Genomic DNA, 21618 nt, shown 5'->3' with positions numbered 1-21618 from the left:
ACCGGAAAAGCTCTGTTTACATATGGCAGCCGCCACATTGACTGACAGACTCGCATCGTACTTTCAAATATTTACGTAAAATAAATGCTAACTGCGTGTTTTTGTTGTTGTTTTTTTTTTTTGGTTTTTTTTGCTTTTAAGAGTCGAGACTGTTTTACATCCGTATCTATAAGGAATTCAGGGATTTAAGCATTTATTCACAAGAATTTTCAACGGCTGTGATTGCACTCGGTCAGCTTTGACGGCCACGCCAACAATGCAGGCCCCCTATTACTCAGCCCCGCGCCCCATGTCCCGTTAATATCATGATGAAGTCTATGTGAATGTGTATTTTTTTTTAAAAATGTGTTTGTTAAAACCATGGTCACCATCTGTCGCCTTGCTTGCTACCGGGTGACGTTGAACAAGTTGCTATTGGAACGGAAAAGTTAACAGTTGACGGAGGAGGTGTTACCATGGTGCAAAAACGATTTTTCGCTATACAAAAACAGAAATTTTCCAAAAATTACAGCCTAGAAAAATAAATAAATAATTAAAATTACATTAAATTTGTGGTCGAGAATGAAGACGATTATGATGATAGTTCTGTAATAGTGCCCAACGAGAAAAGGTTAGCTGCAGAAGTAGGCTGTAGAGTCCAGAAATGAAGTCTGTCTTTGGTGTCTTCAAATAGGTAACAACACATGCTTTCATTGTAGCCATATTATTATTTGTTGTTGCTGTTGAGCTTGCGCTGTTGGCAGGGCTTAACTTGTAAATCATAAGGTGCCGGAACACAAAGTACATACGACAGCGCAGGGATGACGACACAGGTACAGGTCCCGGAACATACGCAGAAAATGGTGCTGAAAACAAAACCCACAAATGCCCACTTGCCATGCTGTGGGACTTTTCTTTTTTTCTTTCCTTTCTTTGTGCTTTTCGGACTCGTTTTGAACCATCTTCCATGCAACTGTCTTTTTGGCATGTTGAAATACCGTTTGATCCTGGCTGCTTGTTCCACAGATAGAGCTGGGAATCTTTGGGCACCTAACGATTCGATTACGATTCAGAGGCTCCGATTCGATTATAAAACGATTATTGATGCACCCCCCCCCCCCCCCCCTCCCCAAATAAATGTTTTGTACATTCGTTACAAAATTGTTCAAAAATCCTCTCAGGCTAAACCAAACTACTATTTCAGTATCAAGTTAGCATATAACAGTACACAAATATACAAAAATAACAGTAAATAAAATACTCCAGTCCCCATTCTGTATCAGCAGCTTTAAACTACATTCAATTAATTTAATGTTGTGAATCAACTGTTACAGTTGTTAAAATTGCTCCCGTTATTTTATAATTTCCCTTCTGTCTACTTTTGTCAAAGTTTTAAAACGATTTCATCATTTAAAGGTAGATTCAAGACAAGATTCTGCCGATTTAGGAGTATTTTAGAGAAAAAGTTAATTAGGTTCGCTACAACAGCCTTCTAGAGAAGTCACTGCTTTAGTACTGCTTTAAGATGGCGGCTGTTTACTAACGCCGGAAAGTCTGTCATTTCGCATCTCGGTTCAATAATAGATGTTCTAACACCGCCTTTGTCTGTCATTTTGCATCTAGTTCTACGTATATATGATATCTACTGTAGCTGTATGTTTGTAGCAACTAGCAACTGGGCGTTGTTTGTAGCGGCTGTCGGCCGCAGTCAGGTATGATTGTTTTTTTTTTATCTAGCGGCATGAGTTGAACATGATATCTACTCTCGGTCCGTTCCTCATTGCGTTCCAAAGACCTGGTATAATTCAAAAATCGGAATTTGGATGTTTGTAAATCGTTCTCGAATCTTCCACGGCCGAATCGCAAATAATCTAAGAATTGGAAATTTCGCACGCCTCTATCCACAGATGCCGCAAATTTCAATGTTTTTTTTTTTTTTTAATGTCAGGGGCAAAACTCCGACTCTTTCAAATGACATTAAATTTTTATAAACGACATGCAATTCTTGGGATTTGTTCTGTAAATGAGTTTATGCATATCATTATTTTATTTTATACTGTAATGTTCGTAACTATGTGTAATATTCTGATATAATGTTTTCCGAGGCACCCTGAAGTGCACGCAACGTTACTGTTGTTTTGGTCACGTGATGCGGGAGTGAGATAGAGAGGCACAACCCCAAGCTGTGTTTCGTACTGTTAGCTCCATGTGTTAATAAAGAAACAAAGTTGTCAGCACGTCATGTGTTCGATACCTTTGTCAAAAAAAGCCCAAAACAAGACACTATGCATACTCCGTTTAAGAGACGCTGGGACTGGAGAGCTGTGAGTAGTAGGAATGTGATGGGGGGACAGGTGAGAATCAAAAACTTGCGGTTGAATGTGGCGGCAGTCCGCTGTTATTTTGTTTATTGTTTTCTTATTGTATCCACAATAAAGTGGAGAAAGCCCCCAACTACTCCTCTCCTTCTTTCCCTCCAATGTTTTTATATTATTATTAGGGCTGTCAGAATTATCGCGTTAACGGGCGGTAATTAATTTTTTAAATTAATCACGTTAAAATATTTGATGCAATTAACGCGCAAATGCCCTGCTCAAACAGATTAAAATGACTGCACAGTGAAATGTGTACTTGTTGTGCTTTTTGGAGTTTTGGCGCCCTCTGCTGGCGCTTGGGTGCGACTGATTTTATAGGCTTCAGCACCCATGAGCATTGTTTAAGTAATTATTGACATCAACAATGGCGGGCTACTAGTTTATTTTTTGATTGAAAATTTTACAAATTTTATTAAAACGAAAACATGAAGAGGGGTTTTAATATAAAATTTCTATAACTTGTACTAACATTTATCTTTTAAGAACTACAAGTCTTTCTATCCATGGATCGCTTTAACAGAATGCTAATAATGGTAATGCCATCTTGTTGATTTATTGTTATAATAAACAAATACAGTACTAATGTACCGTATGTTGAATGTATATATCCATCTTGTGTCTTATCTTTCCATTCCAACAATAATTTACAGAAAAATATGGCATATTTTATAGATGGTTTGAATTGTGATTAATTACGATTAATTAATTTTTAAGCTGTAATTAACTCAATTAAAAATTTTAATCGTTTGACACCCCTAATTATTATTATTTTCTATGCACGAGAGGTGCCGGATCTGCCCAAATCAGTCCCGGAACACAGGGAGGCCAAAATCAAGAGGTTCCGGATCTTGTTCCGGCAAGATCCCTCTCAAATTAACCCCTGGCTGTTGGTTATTTGTGTGCAAATAATTTTAGTGCTGTGAAAATGGGGTGTTAAACCGAGGCTTATTGGACCTTTTAGTTTTTAGACGTGTTTGTTTGTGTGTCATTGCGGTGTCTAGCTGCGGGGATTTGCATCGTAATACACGGACACTAATGTTTCCAATAGAAAAACTCCAACACACACTGTAAGAGAAATGGAACGCTGTCTTTGTAGTAGCCTAGTAGTAGTATGTAAATTATCAAGAATGCGTGTGTACTACCATTGCGCACGCCTTGTATAGAAAGAACATGCAAGCATGACAAATTTGGACGAAACGGCTGTTTTTGGATGGGAAAAACTAAAAAAGATCCTCAGCACCCCCTCCTGTGAGTGACTTCCAGCGCCCCTGTCAACACCCATATTTTTTTTTTTTATTCGTTAGTCATCTGCTTTGGAACGGGGAAGACAAAATAAACACTCAGCACGAGTGTCACAAAATCCTCAAACGTATGTGGGAAAATGTGTTCGGGTGCGATGAACGCTTTTAGAGCAAAATTGCCGCGGAATGAATGGCGCCTCTGTTCATCAAAGTGCATGTGTTATCTGCTCTCCGTGCAGGTGTCGGGGTCCGGACCAAAGGAGGTGAGTACTCCGCTCGTTGACGGCGATAGGCGTCCGATCAAGCAGCCAATGAGATTGGTCTCTTTTAACCTGCACAGTGAACGGTGCCCTGCGTGGAGCACCGCCGGGCAGATTTGTCAACAAAGCGTTGAAGGCTGGAAGTCTGTTCGCTTTTCTTTCTATTAATCATGATGTTTGCAAAAATGTTGAGATGCATTTGTCCTTTTAGTTGGCCATTATCCTGTCCCCAGTCCGCTAGGAGTCGGTAAGTTGTACAAATTCATGAAATTGATCTGATTATTGATGAAAATATGCCTTAGTTTAAAAGATGATAATACTGTAAATAATAATAGCAGTGGGGTGCTGCAGCACCCCCTGGTGTTGGGGAGAAATAAAAAGTGTTTTGGTAGATTTTTTTCGGGGATGGGGTGGTGGTGTAAAAATAAATAAAACATTAAAACAATAGTGGATTTTAATTTGGGGATTAAATATACCGTAATTTCCGGACTATAAACCGCTACTTTTTTCTTGCATTTTAAATCCTGCGACTTACAGTCCAGTGCAGCTTATTTGTTGATTTATTTGGGTTAATAGGTAACACTTTATTTGACAGTGGCGTCATAAGACTGCCATAAGACCATCATAATTATGACATTATCATGGGCATTAATGAATGCTTATGACAGATGTCATTTAGAATCATGTGACTTTTATGTCAATAACTCAATTTATGTCCAGCTTGGATCTTTTACATCCATTCAAAAGGGAGATAATTTGTCAGACGACACAAAATTACATCCGTCATAAGCATTCATTAATGCTCATGGCAGTGTCATGTCAGATTTATGATGGTCTTATGACAGTCTGATGGCGCCATTGTTACCAAATTCCATAACTAGCAATTAATGAAACGACTAGAACAGTAGCTGAGGAAATAATTACCACAGAACATGAATTTTGATTTGTTATTTACATCTGTAGCGCTGCAATGCATGCAAGGAGGCATGTTGGATGACAACAGTGTTGACAGCAGGTGGCAGCAGAGGAAACAGTGATGGCCAAATGCAGCTTCTTGAAGCAATGAAGCTTTGCAGCCAATTGGTTCAGAGCTTCATGGTGGTTCATTTGGTCTGATGACAGTCTTATTATGCCACTGTTAAATAAAGTGTTACCAATTAATATCTTTTGGTGTAAATATCCCATAATACAGTGAGGACAGCTGCGGCTTGTAGTCCAGTGCGGCTTACGTATGAACAAATGCGTTTTTCATGTCAAATTTGGTGGTTGGCGGCTTATAGTCAGGTGCGCCTTATAGTGCGAAAATTACGATATATGTTGAAGAAGTTTGTTTTTTTTAATAACATGGGCACCACCAGACACCTTGCTTGCTACCGGTTCACGTTGAATAAGCCGCTATTTGTGGACAGCTATTCAAAAGTTGACCTTTCACTGGGCAAGTGACTATTCTAAGGGGAAAAAAAAGTTGTTGTTTTTACATTTTTTTGTAAGGGGGCTACCAACCTCTCGTACCCGGACGCATTCCCGCCTATGGAAACCATTACGGTAGGAAGGCCTATTTCATGCGCTGAGTTGTGCCACTTACTGTCTAAAACAACTGCAAACAATTGTTACAGGCGGGAATCTGGGTACGGGCTTGCCGCTCGGGCTGGTGCCCGCAAACGGTCTGGTGCCCGCAAACGGTCTGGCTTTGGGGCACGCCGGCAAACGCGGTAAGTGGGGAAAATGATGCAAAATTGGGCCACGTTGGGTCAAAAAAATGCACTTTTTCTTTGATTTGACAGTTTACGGCGGCGGCCCTGTGCCAGGTAAGCATCCGTATTTTGACTTCAATGGTCAGAGGCTTCTTATTTGGACTTTTTCCTTCAGGATACGCTCCTTACGCCGGCATGGGCTACCCCGCTGCCCGACCAGGTATTTCAACCGTTACCTTTCCCTCATTTCAGCAGAGCTCAAATAAAAGTATAAGCAGAAAAAATGTACTCAAGTACAAGGAAAAAATTATTCAGTGAAAAGACTCCCTAAGTCATGAGTAACATTGTGAGTAACTGCTTATGATGTGTCTTTATAAAATTTTTTGAAAAAAAATTGTATTTTTCTGTATGAATTATTATTTTACCGTACGATAACATATTACTAGGGCTGTCAAATGATTAACATTTTTAATCAAGTTAATTACAGCTTAAGAAATAATTAATCGCAATTCAAACCATCTATAAAATATAAATATATATTGATAAAATATAATTTTTCTGTAAATTATTGTTGGAATGGAAAGATAAGACATAAGATGGATATATACATTCAACATACGGTACATAAGTACTGTATTTGTTTATTATAACAATAAATCAACAAGATGGCATTAACATTATTAACATTCTGTTAAAGCCATCCATGGATAGAAAGACTTGTAGTTCTTAAAAGATAAATGTAAGTACAAGTTATAGAAATTTTATATTAAAACCTCTCTTAATGTTTTCGTTTTAATAAAATTTGTATAATTTTCAATCCAAAAATAAACTAGTACCTCGCCATTATTGATGTCAATAATTACACCATGCTCACTCATGGTACTAACCCATAAAATCAGTTGGACCCAAGCGCCAGCAGAGGGCGCCAAACACCAAAAAACAAGTAACAAGCGGACATTACACTGTACTGTCATTTTAATCTGTCTGAGCGGGGCATGTGCGTTAATTGCGTCAAATATTTTACCGTGATTAATTTAAAAAATTAATTACCGCCCGTTAACGCGATATTTTTGACAGCCCTAAAAGAAATACAACAAATATCATTGAATTCTGGTGAGAGAAAAAAGAAATTAAGCACCATTCGTCCATAGAGCATGAGTGCCCTCTAGTGGAGATAACTTATTTGCTATTACGAAATTAAAAGGATCATTTTTCCGTGGTCAACCGGTGACAAAAACTGAGCTAGAGGTTAAAATTCACGTTTTTGAGAAATGACGATGGCATCGTTCAATGTCAAATACTTCCTTTTTTATGCCGCTTTAAAGACGCCACGTGATCGGACAGGCCGGCGTGATCATAGAACGCTGGTAGAGGCATGGCTGGCAAAAATAAAGTCAATATATAGAATAAAGAGGAAAAATGTAACGACTAGTGTAGCCCAAAGTAGTAGACTAAGAGTAGATCTACTCAAGTAAAAGTAAAAAAGTATGGCTTAGTAAAACTACACTTAGAAGTACATTTTTCTCAAAAAGTTACTCAAGTAAATATAACAGAGTAAATTTAATGCGTTACTACGAGGGCTGCAGCTATCGATTTTAGTAGTCGATTAATCTATCAACTAGTTAGTTCGAATAATCGAGTCATCAAATTAGGAACATTTAATGGGTTGAGTAGAATTATATTTACATTTATTCACAATAATCATATGGAGGAGCTGCCACTTTGCTTTTCTTCCTATATTCACACAGGCCCTTTGTCCTCTTACCAGTGTATGTAATCTGATCAGGGCTGGGGGTTGCACATTCAAGCAAGTCTTTAGGGGAACTTAATCCTCCCCCAAGGGGGATGAAAGAAAAAGTGTAGGAGCTGTGAGGCGGTACCGGCATGTCATGTCTTTTCTGTTGGTCTGTCTTTAAGTGTAAATTCTTTGTTCTTTTTATTCCTGAACTCTGTGTCATCATCTCCTTTTCGTTATAAGAATAAAACAACCTGTAACAAGGGAAAATCGACTCTTTTCCTTCAGTTGCAAAATCAATTTTAGATGTAAAACAAATGCTTGCTATGTTTTCAAAAGAGCATTAAATGTGAATACAAAATAAAATACCACTGTTTCTTCAAAGTACGCAGAAGTGCACTTTCATTTAAAAATTAGGGCTGTCAAATTTATCGCGTTAAAGTGCAGTAATTAATTTTTTAAATTAATCACGTTAAAATATTTGACGCAATTAACGCACATGCCCCGCTCAGACAGATTTAAATGACAGTACAGTGAAATGCCCACATGTTAATTATGTTCTATGGAGTTTTGGCGCCCTCTGTTGGCGCTTGGGTGCGACTGATTTTATAGGCTTCAGCACCCATGAGCATTGTGTAAGTAATTATTGACATCAACAATGGCGGGCTACTAGTTTATTTTTTGATTGAAATTTTTACAAATTTTATTAAAACGAAAACATTGAGGGGTTTTAATATAAAATTTCGATAACTTGTACTAACATTTATCTTTTAAGAACTACAAGTCTTTCTATCCATGGATCGCTTTAACAGAATGTTAATAATGTTAATGCCATCTTGTTGATTTGTTATAATAAACAAATACAATACTTATGTACCGCATGTTGAATATATATATCCATCTTGTGTCTTATCTTTCCATTCCAACAATAATTTACAGAAAAATATGGCATATTTTACAGATGGTTTTAATTGCGATTATTTTTTAAGCTGTAATTAACTCGATTAAATTTTTTTATTTTTTGACAGCCCTATTAAAAATACATCAAAATACCTTAACTTAGCCCCAAACTGTATTTAAAAAAATTATAATAAATGAGGATCTAAGTACAACAAATGAACAATTAGCAAAATTGCACAGCAAAAGTCCGCTAGCTTATATGCTATAAAATGCTAACTCCCCTCCCCCCACAATACTCTTAACAAATCATTCAAACACATATTCACACAAAAAAACGGCTAAATATCCCTATAAACTAAATTTCGAATACATTAAAAAAAACTTAGCTTATGTTGGTCTTAACAGGAAGAAGCTGGATTCAATCATGGTAAACAAGTTATGGCATATTCACTGCTGCCACTAGAGGGCAGTATATCCACCCAAATCAATATAATAAATGCAAACACTTTCAAAACAAACCACAGGGCCGGCCCAGGCCATTTGGGGGCCCTAAGCAAAATAATGCAAAGGGGCCCATATTTTCTGCCCACCATTTCGTCACAGTGTACTGTGAAACCCATACATGCAATCCAACCCATACGTCCATATTTTGTATATAAATCAGATTTTATTGCACTGCATACTTCAAACTTCTCACCCCAAATGATTGTCAGTATTTACAGTAGATAGCGCCAAACCTTTTTCTAAAAGAGGAAAGAAAGAAGTTAAGGAAGAAGTTTTTTTTTTTTTTAAGTTTGTAATCAAGTATCAAAACTCACAAAAGTCAAATAACGCAAATTGTAGTAAACAAAATAGAATATAAATTAAACAATTGCCAGATTGGGGGCCCCCTAGTGGTCAGGGGCCCTAAGCAGCTGCATAGACTGCTTATAGGCTGGGCCGGACCTGACAAACCATTACAGTTGTAGTGGACCAAACATACACGCGGACACTGGTGTTTCAACTTAGGTAAAAATTCCATTTAATAAAGTCACAAAACAAACAGTTTAACACAAACCTTGGGCCCAACATAAAAGAGGCCAACATAACAAAAAGGCTTCAACCAAACTGACCTCACCTCCAGACACATCTCTGGCCGTTTAAATCTAAACATTGACTAAACATTGTCAACTTAATAAAACCACAACAGATGGAAAATATACACATAGTCAAACAATAACTAATGTGCATTTAAACAAAGTGAAAACTTTACTCCAATCATAATTGAATCAACTTAAATAACCCCCCTTCAGAATGGTAGGTGCCAGATCTTGCACAGCTGTGGTTGTTACCTCAACTTGGCAAATAAAATCTAATAAGCATTCAGACAAATATTAACTAAAGTGTGCACCCATCAGAAAATACATGTTCAAAAAATATTCCATAAATAATTAACTAAATCTTGAAACACTAAATTGTGGTGGTAGTTGTAGCCACCAACAACAGTGCAATTCTCATTAAAAGAAAACTCGATCGAGCAAAATTTGATTCGAAGCTTTTTTCTAATCGAATTACTTGAGTCAATCAATTAATTGTACCAGGACTGTTTAATACCCACCTATGCATTTCATTCCTTTCCGCTCATAAGAAGTGCAAAATAATGAGATCGGAAAACTCCTCTTTTCTACCCATGCGACTAATTGGTGGCTATTTTGTGTTTGGGTCTTATGTTCTTCCGTAGGTTACATTGGTGGTGCGGGCAACTATCTTGGAGGAAACCTGGCCCCAGGGGCTTACGGGCCAGGTAACGCTAACATTCAGAGTAACATTCCTCCCCCAGTATGAGAATGTCAATAATGTCATGCCCACAACTTTAGGCCAGGGAGGATACTTGGGATCAGCTGGGAAACTTGGAGGTGAGACTTTACATCATCCACGATTGGACCTGTTGATTTTGCTCATTTTCCATCCAACGCATCAGCCCCCGCTGCTCTCGGTCCGGGAGGATACACGAAAGGGCCCGCGGGTGGTTCGGCAGGTCAGGTTCATACCAACCGTTTAGTTTTCGTCTACAAAGCAACAATGTTAAGCGTGGGTGTCGAACGACAGGTTTAGCTAACGGCGGCGCAGGAGGATACGGGGGCGCTATGGCGGGAAACGGCCTCGGTGAGAAACCGCAAAAGCCTCAAGCGTTCGTATATGCAGGTGACCAATGACTTTGACTTGCCACATCTCATGACAGGTTACGGGAATGGCTACGCCAACCCTTACGGAGCTGGTGGTGAGTTCCCCTTTAAAATACACACACACACACAAAAAAAGGACTAGAAATACGTGTTGCAACCTGCCGACCGAGTGCAGCATTTAAGGTGCAGTACGTGTTCCATCCACTGGGTTGGGCTGTTGTAAACAGAACGAGAGTCATCTCATATTTCTTGTATTTGAGTGTTTTCTAAATGGTCACTTTTTGAGTAATCAACATTCTAATTTGCTCAATAATTTGTTGACATAGCTGCAGCATTTTCAGAGTGACCAGTAATATAGAATTGTGAACATTTGGACTTTCAATTGAAAGACTTACAAATGGCTCATGTAAATTGGTTACTCCTCAAACTTCCTTTGTTTAGAAATGTTTAAAATATATGGAATTGCAAAGAAACCAATTTTTAAAAATGATTATTAGCATTATTGAAACAAACTATTTTATGTCATCGAGTCAATGTCTCAATTTGTAATATTTGAGCTGGATTGTAAAATGGTATATGTTAAATTCAAAAGGCACAAATCCCAAAGAGTAGTCTATTTGCTGTACCGTATTTTTCGGACTACAAGTCGCACCTGCGTATAAGTCGCACCAGCCATAAAATGCCCAACGAAGAGAAAAAAAACATATATAAGTCGCACCGGAGTATAAGTCGCATTTTGGGGGGAGATTTTACTTGATAAAATCCAACACATAGAACAGACATGTCATCTTCAAAGGCAATTTAATATAAAAATACAATAGAGAACAACATGCTGAATAAGTGTACAGTGTACAGTGCATTAACAACGAAATGCGAACGAAATGTCCTCACCAGGACGCTACGGCTCGGTCCTGGCTATTCAGCGGGCTAAACTCCCAAATGACGATGCTGGACGTCTGTATAATTTGCTGAATCAATTTCGTCCTCGATACCAAACAGGTTCGCATCAACGTAAATAAATGATAATTATGTGCTTTTACAGCAATGACAAAAACGGTTAGCATGCGTTTGCTAGCATTAGCACATCGTTCAAACAACCACACAACTGGCTCTAAGTGTCCGATCGCGGGTGGAAAACACAAAACAACAACAGAAAAGATGACACACACGGGTGTTGCCTCTGTAGAGATATTTTACAAGCATAAACAATGAACGTAGGTTCGCAGCCGTGTTTCTCTCTCGCTAACTCACCCACTCACTCAGAGCTATGTAGCTGTCGGTCTTCTTCTGTCGTGTGAGCGCTCTTCTTCACGTAAACAAGTGCGAGTGCGCCCCCACGTGGGCGTGAAAGCGCCACAAACTAAAAGCATGCATTTCAAACAAAAAAAGTCAATAATACAATTGAACACACATTGCCAAAGGCAGAACGCGAACATGGCCATAGCTATTAAGATAACTATAGCATAAAGAACATGCTAACAAGTTTACCAAACCATCAGTGTCACTCCAAAACGCCAAAATAACATGTGAAATGATATCATAATGTTTTATTTATTTATTTATTTATTTATTTATTTTTAAAAACCTGTCCTGTTCAGCTGTTTGACACAGAGAATGGAAGTCTAAGTGCCCGGATTCTGAACAGTTTTAATGTTTCACATGGAGAGTCTGACATACTCCCATTGTGATCATTCAAAATACCTTTTTATTATGACAAAGCAGCGAACAGGAAGGGATTATGGGGGGACAGAAGAAAAGAAATACAAGAGAAGAAAGAAAAGAAACACATACACAAACAACAACAAGAAATACATTGAACATCTAAACTAGTTACTAATATGCTGGTGCTATCGTCAGTGAGATGTATTTCCGGTTTACACCATGTGGGGGCCAATTGGCCAGTGAAAGAGGAGAATGGGGGTGGGGGTGTCTATAAGACTATAAGCTAAGTGATTGAAAGGGGTAGAGTGTACACAAATGAGTTCTGTGATCTAGAACCCAGTAATCGTGTGAATCTCTTATGAGTGTAAGCCCGTTGGCGACCAACCCTACACCGCCGCATTGCCAATCCCGGCACCGGAACCCCCAACCCGAGCATGCCCTACCACATCCAGCAGCACGCATATCATAATGTTTTAATAATTTCACACAAGTCGCTCCTGAGTATAAGTCGCACCCCCAGCCAAACTATGAAAAAACTGCGACTTATAGTCCGAAAAATACGGTAATTTCTGGGCTATAAGATGCTACGCCCCTCCCTCCTTTTTTTTTTTTTTTAAAATCCTGTGGCATATAGTCCAGTGTAGTTTATTTGTTGACTGTCAGAATTATGACATGACACTGTCATGGTTTTTAATGAATGCTTATGACAGATGTCAATAAATGTCACCCAGCAAATGATGTCATTAACTCCATTTATGTCCAGCTCAGATCTTTTACATCCATTCAAAAGTGAGATCATTTCCCGGATCACACTAAATGACATGTTATAAGCATTCATTAATGCTCGTGACAGTGTCATGTCATATTTATGACGGTCTTATGACAGTTTTATGACGCCGCTGCCAAATAAAGTGTTAGCGGTTAATATTCTCTGGTGTAAATATCCCATCATACAGTAAGGACAGCTGCGGTTTATAGTCTAGTGCGGGTTATCTATGAACAAATGCACTGTCAAATTTGGTGGGTGGCGGCTTACAGTCAGGTGCGCCTTATAGTCCGAAAATTACGGGATGTATTTATTTTGACCTGAATTTTGCAGCACTGGGTACTGGAAGCTTCGCCGGACAGCCGCAGGTACCATATGGTAAGGCATGCAATTGTTGAATTAAAGTCATCAGTGGTGGATGAAGTACTTTTTTTTCACTTTTTTTTCAACTAAAGTAAAATTACAGATACAGAGGCAAAAAATTACATTAGGCAAAGTACAAATATCTAAGAAAAAATTGACTCAAGTACAAAAGTACTTGCTTTAAAATTTACTTGGCAAGTAAAAAGTGACAGAATTTTCTCCCCATGTAAAAATGTGATAAATACAGGAAGTCCCCAGGTTACGAACAAGTTCCTTTCCTACGCTGGCAATGTAACCCGAATTTCTGCGTGAATTGGAATCAACCCTTTAAGTAAATTTCAAAATAACTATCCAAAAAGTCCAAACGTATTGTCTGGCTTTTTTGTTTAATGATGGGGGATATACTGCCCTCTGATGGCAGCGTTGGGTCTAAATAAATAAACAACTGGGGACAAAAAGGCAGACGAGACTCCTGCGTCGTAAAGTCGAAATCGCGTAAATCGAATACGTCTTAACCCGGGACTACCTGTGTATAACACACACACAGATCTGAGCCAATATTTATAGAACCATAAAATTAATTGACGGCTCAATTTTTTTTTAAACTGCGCAGAATGGAAAAAAAAACAAGCAATAAAATGGACTGCACTGTAAATAGAAGCTTAACAAGCTTAAAAAACTAAAAAATTTAGCTTAATGTCGGATTGCAAGCAACTATCAGGTGCATAGCTCCACCTACTGTACAAGTGTTTGCAGCACCCATCTGAAAGCGCGCTCCTCTTACTGTTGGTTTTTATTGGTCAATATCTTGTTCACCTGCCTAATTTTGCTTTTACTCGTGTTGCCGCCTCTAGTGCTCAGTTACGCTATAGTTGCAAAGGGCTTATCAATTGCGCCGGAGTCCTGTGAAAGAAACTATCAATTTACAATGAGGAAAAAAAACAATGAGTGACAATTTGAAACGTAGTGGAGTAAAAAGCACATGTACAGTGGGGCAAATAAGTATTTAATCAACCACTAACTGTGCAAGTTCTCCCACTTGAAAATATTAGAGAGGCCTGTAATTGTCAACATGGGTAAACCTCAACCATGAAAGACAAAATGTAGAGAAAAAAAAAATCACATTGTTTGATTTTTAAAGCATGTATTTGCAAATCATGGTGGAAAATAAGTATTTGGTCAATAACAAAACTTCATCTCAATACTTTGCTATGTACCCTTTGTTGGCAATAACGGAGGCCAAACGTTTTCTGTAACTCTTCACAAGCTTTTCACACACTGTTGCTGGTATTTTGGCCCATTCCTCCATGCAGACCTCCTCTAGAGCAGTGATGTTTTGGTGCTGTTGTTGGGCAGCACGGACTTTCAACTCCCTCCACAGATTTTCTGTGGGGTTGAGATCTGGTGACTGGCTAGGCCACTCCAGGACCTTGAAATGCTTCTTACGAAGCCACTCCTTTGTTGCCCTGGCTGTGTGATTGGGATCATTGTCATGCTGAAAGACCCAGCCACGTCTCATCTTCCATGCCCTTGCTGATGGAAGGAGATTTTCACTCAAAATTTCTCGATACATGACCCCATTCATTCTTTCCTTCGCACAGATCAGTCGTCTTGGTCCCTTTGCAGAAAAACAGCCCCAAAGCGTGATGTTTCCACCCCCATGCTTCACAGTGGGTATGGTGTTCTTCAGATGCAATTCAGTATTCTTTCTCCTCCAAACACGAGAACCTGTGTTTCTACCAAAAGGTTCTATTTTGGTTTCATAAAACATTCTCCCAGTCCTCTTCTGGATCATCCAAATGCTCTCTAGCGAACCGCAGACGGGCCTGGACATGTACTGGCTTCAGCAGGGGGACACATCTGGCAGTGCAGGATTTGAGTCCCTGGCGGCGCATTGTGTTACTGATAGTAGCCTCTGTCATTGTGGTCCCAGCTCTCTGTAGGTCATTCACTAGGTCCCCCCGTGTGGTTCTGGGATTTTTGCTCACCGTTCTTGTTATCATTTTGACGCCACGGGGTGAGCTCTCTAGATCGAGGGAGATTATCAGTGGTGTTGTATGTCTTCCATTTTCTAATAATTGCTCCCACAGTTGATTTCTTTACACCAAGCGTTTTACCTATTGCAGATTCAGTCTTCCCAGCCTGGTGGCAGGTCTTGTCTCTGGTGTCCTTCAACAGCTCTTTGGTCTTGGCCATAGTGGAGTTTGGACGTGACTGATGGAGGTTGTGGACAGGTGTCTTTTATACCGATAATGAGTTAAAACAGGTGCCATCAATACAGGTAACGAGCCTCGTTAGACCTCGTTAGAAGAAGTTAGACCTCTTTGACAGCCAGAAATCTTGCTTGTTTGTAGGTGACTAAATACTTACTTTCCACTCTAATTTGGAAATATTCTTTAAAAATCAAACAATGTGATTTTCTGTTTTTTTCTTCCACATTCTGTCTCTCATGGTTGAGGTTTACCCATGTTGACAATTACAGGCCTCTCTAATCTTTTCAACTAGGAGAACTTGCACAATTGGTGGTTGACGAAATACTTATTTGCCCCACTGTATGTGCTAAATGTAGTGAAGTAAGAGTGAAAAGTACCACTTCATATTTGTACTCAAGCAAAGCACAGATACACAAAAATGTACTTAGTCACAAAATGCTTTCACTTTGTTACATTCCACCACTCGAAGTCATTGAGTTTTTCCTAAGAAAACAACTTCCAAAGCAATATTTCATGTGTCCTGGATGAAGTTTGATTATTAACAACATGATTTATAATAGACACATCTGAGTTTGTGTGTGTTGAAGTAAAGTCATGTATTTTGAGGGCCTCTTGTAACTTTCCCAGGAGGACCTGGTGCCGGATTAGACTCAGCTGCCGGCAAATACGGTGCAAACGCCTCACCTCGCTTCTTCCGATCATGATTACGTTCCTGAAAATATAAGCGCAAGTTTGCTTTCTTCCTATAGGAGGAGGGGCGGCAGCTCAGGTCCCTTACGGCGCCGCTCCGGTGGCTCCCGCCAGACATGAGGGTAACTTCTTTTTCGAGCAAACTTGTTTCTGCCCGTCTTCTATAACCTTCGATGTGTTTGCCTCCCCCAGGAGACGGGGGTTACCCGTACGGCGCACAGACCATCGGACTCAGCGGCGATGGCGGTAAAGCCGCCGGCAAACACGGTGAGAACTGGAGATGGCCTTCCTGGGGATTGCATGCGCATATGCTTCCTCTGGAACTGGCTTTTCACGCAACAAATTCAGGAAAAAGATCAAAGCTGACCAGTAGCGCGGAAAGTGAGGTGCTGAGGGGGCTGCAGCACCCCTGGTGTAGGGGAGGAAATAAAAGTGTTTTGGTAGATTTTTTTTTTTTAGAAACAAATAAATAAAACAATAGCGTATTTAACATCAGGGATTAATTATGTATGTTGAAAAGTTTTTTTTGTTTGTTTTGTTTTGTTTTGTTTTTTGAATTACATGATCGCCACCTGACACCTTGCTTGCTACCGGTTCACGCTGATTAAGGCGCTATTTGTGAAAAGGGGTTATTAAACCAAGGCTTATTGGACCTATACGTTGTAAAATGTGTTCGTGTGTCATTGCGCCGTCTAGCTGCGGGAATTTGCATTATAATACACGGGCACTTTTATTTCCAAAAGACCCCAATCGCCAACGTCACACAATGACGTGTCGCTGTATTGTGCCGCCATATTGTCCGTCAATGTGTGTCCATATTCTCAATGGTCTCAATTTATTGTGCAATTTATAGTGCAATTCATGGAAGCCCCGGGTTTTCAGACGCTGTAAACTCATTGGATGTGTTGCATAAAAGGCATTATGTGGAAAAGCTTCGGTCGATCCATTCGCCAGATCCATATTTGATGCCTAAATGGATATTTTTCGACCCGCTGTCTTCGCCGTCTCTGCCTGACATCTGCTACCCTGATAACTACAACTATCTTTGTCCACAGAAACTCAGCCTATTCTCACGAAACTTTGAAAAACTTTAAGAGCAGCACTCTAAGCAACATTACCCCGTGTGACCCTTTACTTCCAATTTTCTAAAATGGCGCCAATCAATAAAAAAAAAAGTTGACTGCGATGGCCGACGCTTCAAGGATGGAGGTGAAAAACCTTCAAGGTGAATATTGGACTATTTCTTCAATAAAATACGCAAAAACTTTGTCTGCCTCATTTGCGAAGAGACAGTCGCTGTTTTCAAAGAGTTCGATGTGACGCGATATTACCAAACAAGACATGCTGACATGTACGAAAACATTACAGGGAAGATACGCAGTGAGAAATTAAAGCAACTTGAAGCTAGTTTAATTTCACAGCAGCAGTATTTCGCAAGAGCCCGAGGGTCGAAAGAGAACGCCACAAAGGCGAGATTGTTGAAATTATCAATTAAAAAATAATAATAATAAAGCAAATGTGACACACAGAAGGGCTTGCTAAAATTTGTTTAAGTATATTGTTCTACGTAAATCAGCCAAGGTAGCCCCCCACATTTTTACCACACCAAATCTGGCCCCCTTTGCAAAACGTTTGGACACCCTTGTTTAACTGATGATCCGTAGACGAGGCCAGCTTCTTTCACTTGGTACCAGCTAAATATTATTCAAAAAATAGTGATGGCGGAAGAAATAAACATCTTGAATTTGAAACTGTATGTTGTCGGCGATTAGCCTCGCAATGATCTTAATTGTGCTTGTCAGCCCAAAACCCTCTAAATATATATTAAATGCATCTTACCAGGTATAAAATGACTGCTACATAGTCTGTGGTGATCGTTTGGTGCCCAGTTTTCTCGTCGAATTGCAGCAGTCCATCTCGCTCTCCTCTTCGGGTCTCTGGGAATACGGTAGAACTTCAAGTCTCTCCGTCTATCTTCTCTGTTACTGCAATCAACCGCCACACACGCCTTCACCATTTTGATCATTAATGTTAACGAGCAGAAAAACACGCCGCAATAGGAGGCATGTACGTAGCGGTAATGTGTAAACACGACGAGCTGACGGACAATATGGCGGCTCCAGTCAGGGGGGCGGAGTTGTGACGTCATGTGATTGGGGTCTGTACAAAAACTCCAACACACACTGTAAGTGAAATAGAATTCTGTCTTTGTAGTAGCCTAGTAGTATTACGTAAACTATCCAGCATGCGTGTGTACTGCCATGGCCCGCGGGTCGGATACGGCCCGCCCCCACATTTGGTCCGGCCCCCTGAAAAATTAAAAAACAAATTTTTTTTTTTACTTGTGTTATTTATTTCCTGGCTTTTTCTCTGAAGAACCCAGAGAGGGTTATTTGGTTATTATCTATTTAATTATATTATATTATATTATATTATATTATTATTTTATTTGATTTACTTTTGTTCCGTGAAGAATCCAGAAAGGGTTATTTGATTGTGGCTTTCTGAAAAACAATACATTTTTGCATTTAGGCATTCCTGCAATCGTCACATTTTTTTTTACAAAGTGACCCCGGCCCCTCATCAGAGAAGGGAAAAGTTATGTGGCCCTCACAGGAAAACGTTTGGGGACCCCTGGTGTAAATGTTTGGAGAATTTTTTTTTTGACCGAAACGGCTGATTTTGGATGGGAAAAACAAAAAAAAGATCATCAGCACCCCCTGCTGTTCGTGACTTCCAGCGCCTCTAGAGTTGATTTGTTTTGTGTGTTTTCAGGTCCAGCATATGGAGCGCCACAAACAGGTGATTTTATTCCCCACTGCGTGACATCATTGTTCAATTTGGCGCTCGTCTTCTGATTTCTCGCGTTCTTCCAAGGTTACGTTCCGCAGCAGCTCGGTCCGAGTCACGAGGCCTTGGGTAAGCCGAACCTCCTACTTGACAAGCAAGCAAATTCCTATAATAAGAAGGACTTTATGTAGTACTTGAAAGTGTTGGAATTTCACCTTTTAGCCAGACTGCTGGAGTCACGCCAATCAAATTGCCGGAACCACGCTAGCGCAATTCCAACGACCCGGGTCGGCGCAACACCAACAATCCAGCCAGAAGGCGAAACACTGTAGTTTTAACACCTTGTACTGACTCCATTTTAAAAGCTGGAAAAAGTCTTCGAAACACAAGTTGACAATTTATTCCAAATCAGACAGCAAGGCAAAAACAGCAAGCAGACCCAGACGATGAGAAAAGCTGGATCCTGGGTCACCAAATCAGTGGCGCCTCCAGAAATTTTTCATAGGGGTGGCCAGATGGGGCCACTTAAAATCTTGGGGTGGCCAAAACTAAAAGCCATAATTTCAGGTTTTCATTATATTATTGCAGTAAAAAGATCAGGGGAAAACTATCAGAAAGACTTAAGGACACGGCTACTGATATACTTTGGTGTATTGTGTAATATTTGATGTTACTAATGATTTAATGTGCATAGTCCGTAACTGTTAACATTTTGAGTTCCACAACAATTCTGTTTTATTGTGTTATGTATATATTAGGCATAAGGTGTACATTTAACTAGGGCTGTCAAACGATTAAGATTTTTAATCGAGTTAATCACAGCTTTAAAATGAATTAATCGTAATTAATCGCAATTCAAGCCATCTCTAAAATATGCCATATTTTTCTGTAAATTATTGTTGGAATGGAAAGATAAGACAAGACGGATATAAACATTCGACATACTGTACATAAGTACTGTATTTGTTTATTATAACAATAAACCCACAAGATGGCATCAATATTATTAACATTCTTTCTGTGAAAGGGATCCACGGATAGAAAGACTTCTAATTCTTAAAGGATAAATGTGAGTTTGTGTATCGTGACTAAATATTGCCATCTAGTGTATTTGTTGAGTTTTCAGTAAATGATACTGTAGCGACCTAACTGTTCTGCCCAAATGCATGATGGGAAGTGGCGCAACCATGACTGTGTGTGGTGGCTGCAAATGCTATATCTTCTCTGCGTTAGATACACTACAGGGTTTTAAGAAAAACATCAACTCGTGTCATTCTTCCCCACGTCACTTCCCACAATATTTGTAGTTGCTGTGGGAGAGATGACAAAAGTTTTGCCAATTAAAAGCACGGCCCCAATGAATGCTTTTATCTACTCCACTCACTTGACACTGCCTCTTATCTCTGTATAGAAGTAAAACGGCGCCATTGTAGGCTGTTTGCGGCAATGCGTGAATGAGTCATACTGCGAATGCGTTAATTGCGATAAATATTTTCACATGATTAATTTTAAAAAATTAATTACCGCCCGTTAACGCGATAAATTTGACAGCCCTACATTTAACTAAACAAAATTAATGCATTCATTTGGGATGAAATGCATAACTGATGCTACAACAATATAACGATATACTGGCAAGCGGGGTGGCCAGTGGGGTGGCCAACCAATTTATAGGGGTGGCCGTGGCGCCACTGCACCAAATGAACAAATCGACAAAAGATTCCCAAGAAAAATGGCAGCGATAAGTTAAACATTCAATCTTAAGATCGTAATATCGTAAGAAGGGTGTGTTCGGGCGTTGTTTAGGGTTATTTCCTGTTGTGAATTGGGCAACAGAGTTCGGGCGTTACTGTTGTCAGGGTAACGAGAGTTGAGGATTTTGCCAGCCTTCGCGCCACGTAACTGCTGAGTGTCCAACGGGTTCCTCCGTTATCAAATGTTCCTTGTAGGAGATGATATCCTTTCATTGTTCTGGACTGTCCATTGTTGGTTGATTTGGTGCGCCAGACGTGGGCTTTTAGAAGTCTTTGCCATCCCCTGCCTGTTTCGCTCCATCAGCGTCAATCTCACTCAGTCAGCTGCATGACGCGCGTGTTGGTCTCCCGTAGTCAGCAGGCATCCTGTAGTTATCTGCCCGTTGTCTTGGTGCTGCAAATTCCAATCACTCCAAGTCCAACTACTTATACTTCAGTATATTGTAATTAGGGTTGTTCTGATCATGTTTTTTTGCTACCGATGCGATCGTTTTAGTTTGAGTATCAGCCGATCCCGATATTTCCCGATCGGATTGCTTTTTTTTTGCTCCCGATTCAATTCCACTCATTCCCGATAATTTTTCCCGATCATATACATTTTGGCAATGCATTAAGAAAAAATGAAAAAAACTCGGACGAATATATACATTCAACATACAGTACATAAGTACTGTATTTGTTTATCATGACAATAAATCCTCAAGATGGCATTTACATTATTAACATTCTTTCTGTGAGAGGGATCCACGGATAGAAAGAGTTGTGACTTTGTATATTGTGACTAAATATTGCCATCTAGTGTATTTGTTGAGCTTTCAGTAAATGATACTGTAGCTATTTAACTGTTCTGCCCAAATGCATGATGGGAAGTGCAACTATGACTGTGCGTCATGGCACCAATTGATATATCTTCTCTGCGTTGGGAAATAACATAGGGTGTTAAAAAAAAGATCAACTATTACCTTTCTTCCCCACATTGCCTCCCACGATATTTCTAATTGTTGAGAAAGGGATTGTAAGGCTTTAGCCAT

General features: G+C 39.6%; 1 protein-coding gene across 2 annotated transcripts in view; it reads left to right on the top strand.

The window, feature by feature from the left end:
• The window catches only part of LOC130931857 (spidroin-2), a 45773-nt gene that overhangs the window by 22483 nt on the left and 1672 nt on the right, over positions 1-21618 (top strand). For both annotated transcript variants that reach the window (XM_057860996.1, XM_057860995.1), the window contains exons 4-21: positions 3835-3858; positions 3936-3998; positions 4067-4102; positions 5347-5400; positions 5472-5567; positions 5640-5663; positions 5725-5769; positions 9905-9967; positions 10041-10079; positions 10145-10201; positions 10273-10329; positions 10406-10444; positions 13111-13155; positions 15981-16022; positions 16103-16165; positions 16236-16310; positions 18819-18845; positions 18921-18962. In XM_057860996.1, the coding sequence (XP_057716979.1) occupies positions 3835-3858; positions 3936-3998; positions 4067-4102; positions 5347-5400; positions 5472-5567; positions 5640-5663; positions 5725-5769; positions 9905-9967; positions 10041-10079; positions 10145-10201; positions 10273-10329; positions 10406-10444; positions 13111-13155; positions 15981-16022; positions 16103-16165; positions 16236-16310; positions 18819-18845; positions 18921-18962 (891 nt within the window). The remainder of the gene's footprint in view (positions 1-3834; positions 3859-3935; positions 3999-4066; positions 4103-5346; positions 5401-5471; positions 5568-5639; positions 5664-5724; positions 5770-9904; positions 9968-10040; positions 10080-10144; positions 10202-10272; positions 10330-10405; positions 10445-13110; positions 13156-15980; positions 16023-16102; positions 16166-16235; positions 16311-18818; positions 18846-18920; positions 18963-21618) is intronic.

Source organism: Corythoichthys intestinalis, chromosome 16, assembly GCF_030265065.1.
Source record: "Corythoichthys intestinalis isolate RoL2023-P3 chromosome 16, ASM3026506v1, whole genome shotgun sequence".
NCBI lineage: Eukaryota > Metazoa > Chordata > Actinopteri > Syngnathiformes > Syngnathidae > Corythoichthys > Corythoichthys intestinalis.
Note: the sequence above shows the minus strand (reverse complement) of the source record. Positions and strands in the feature narration are given on the sequence as shown.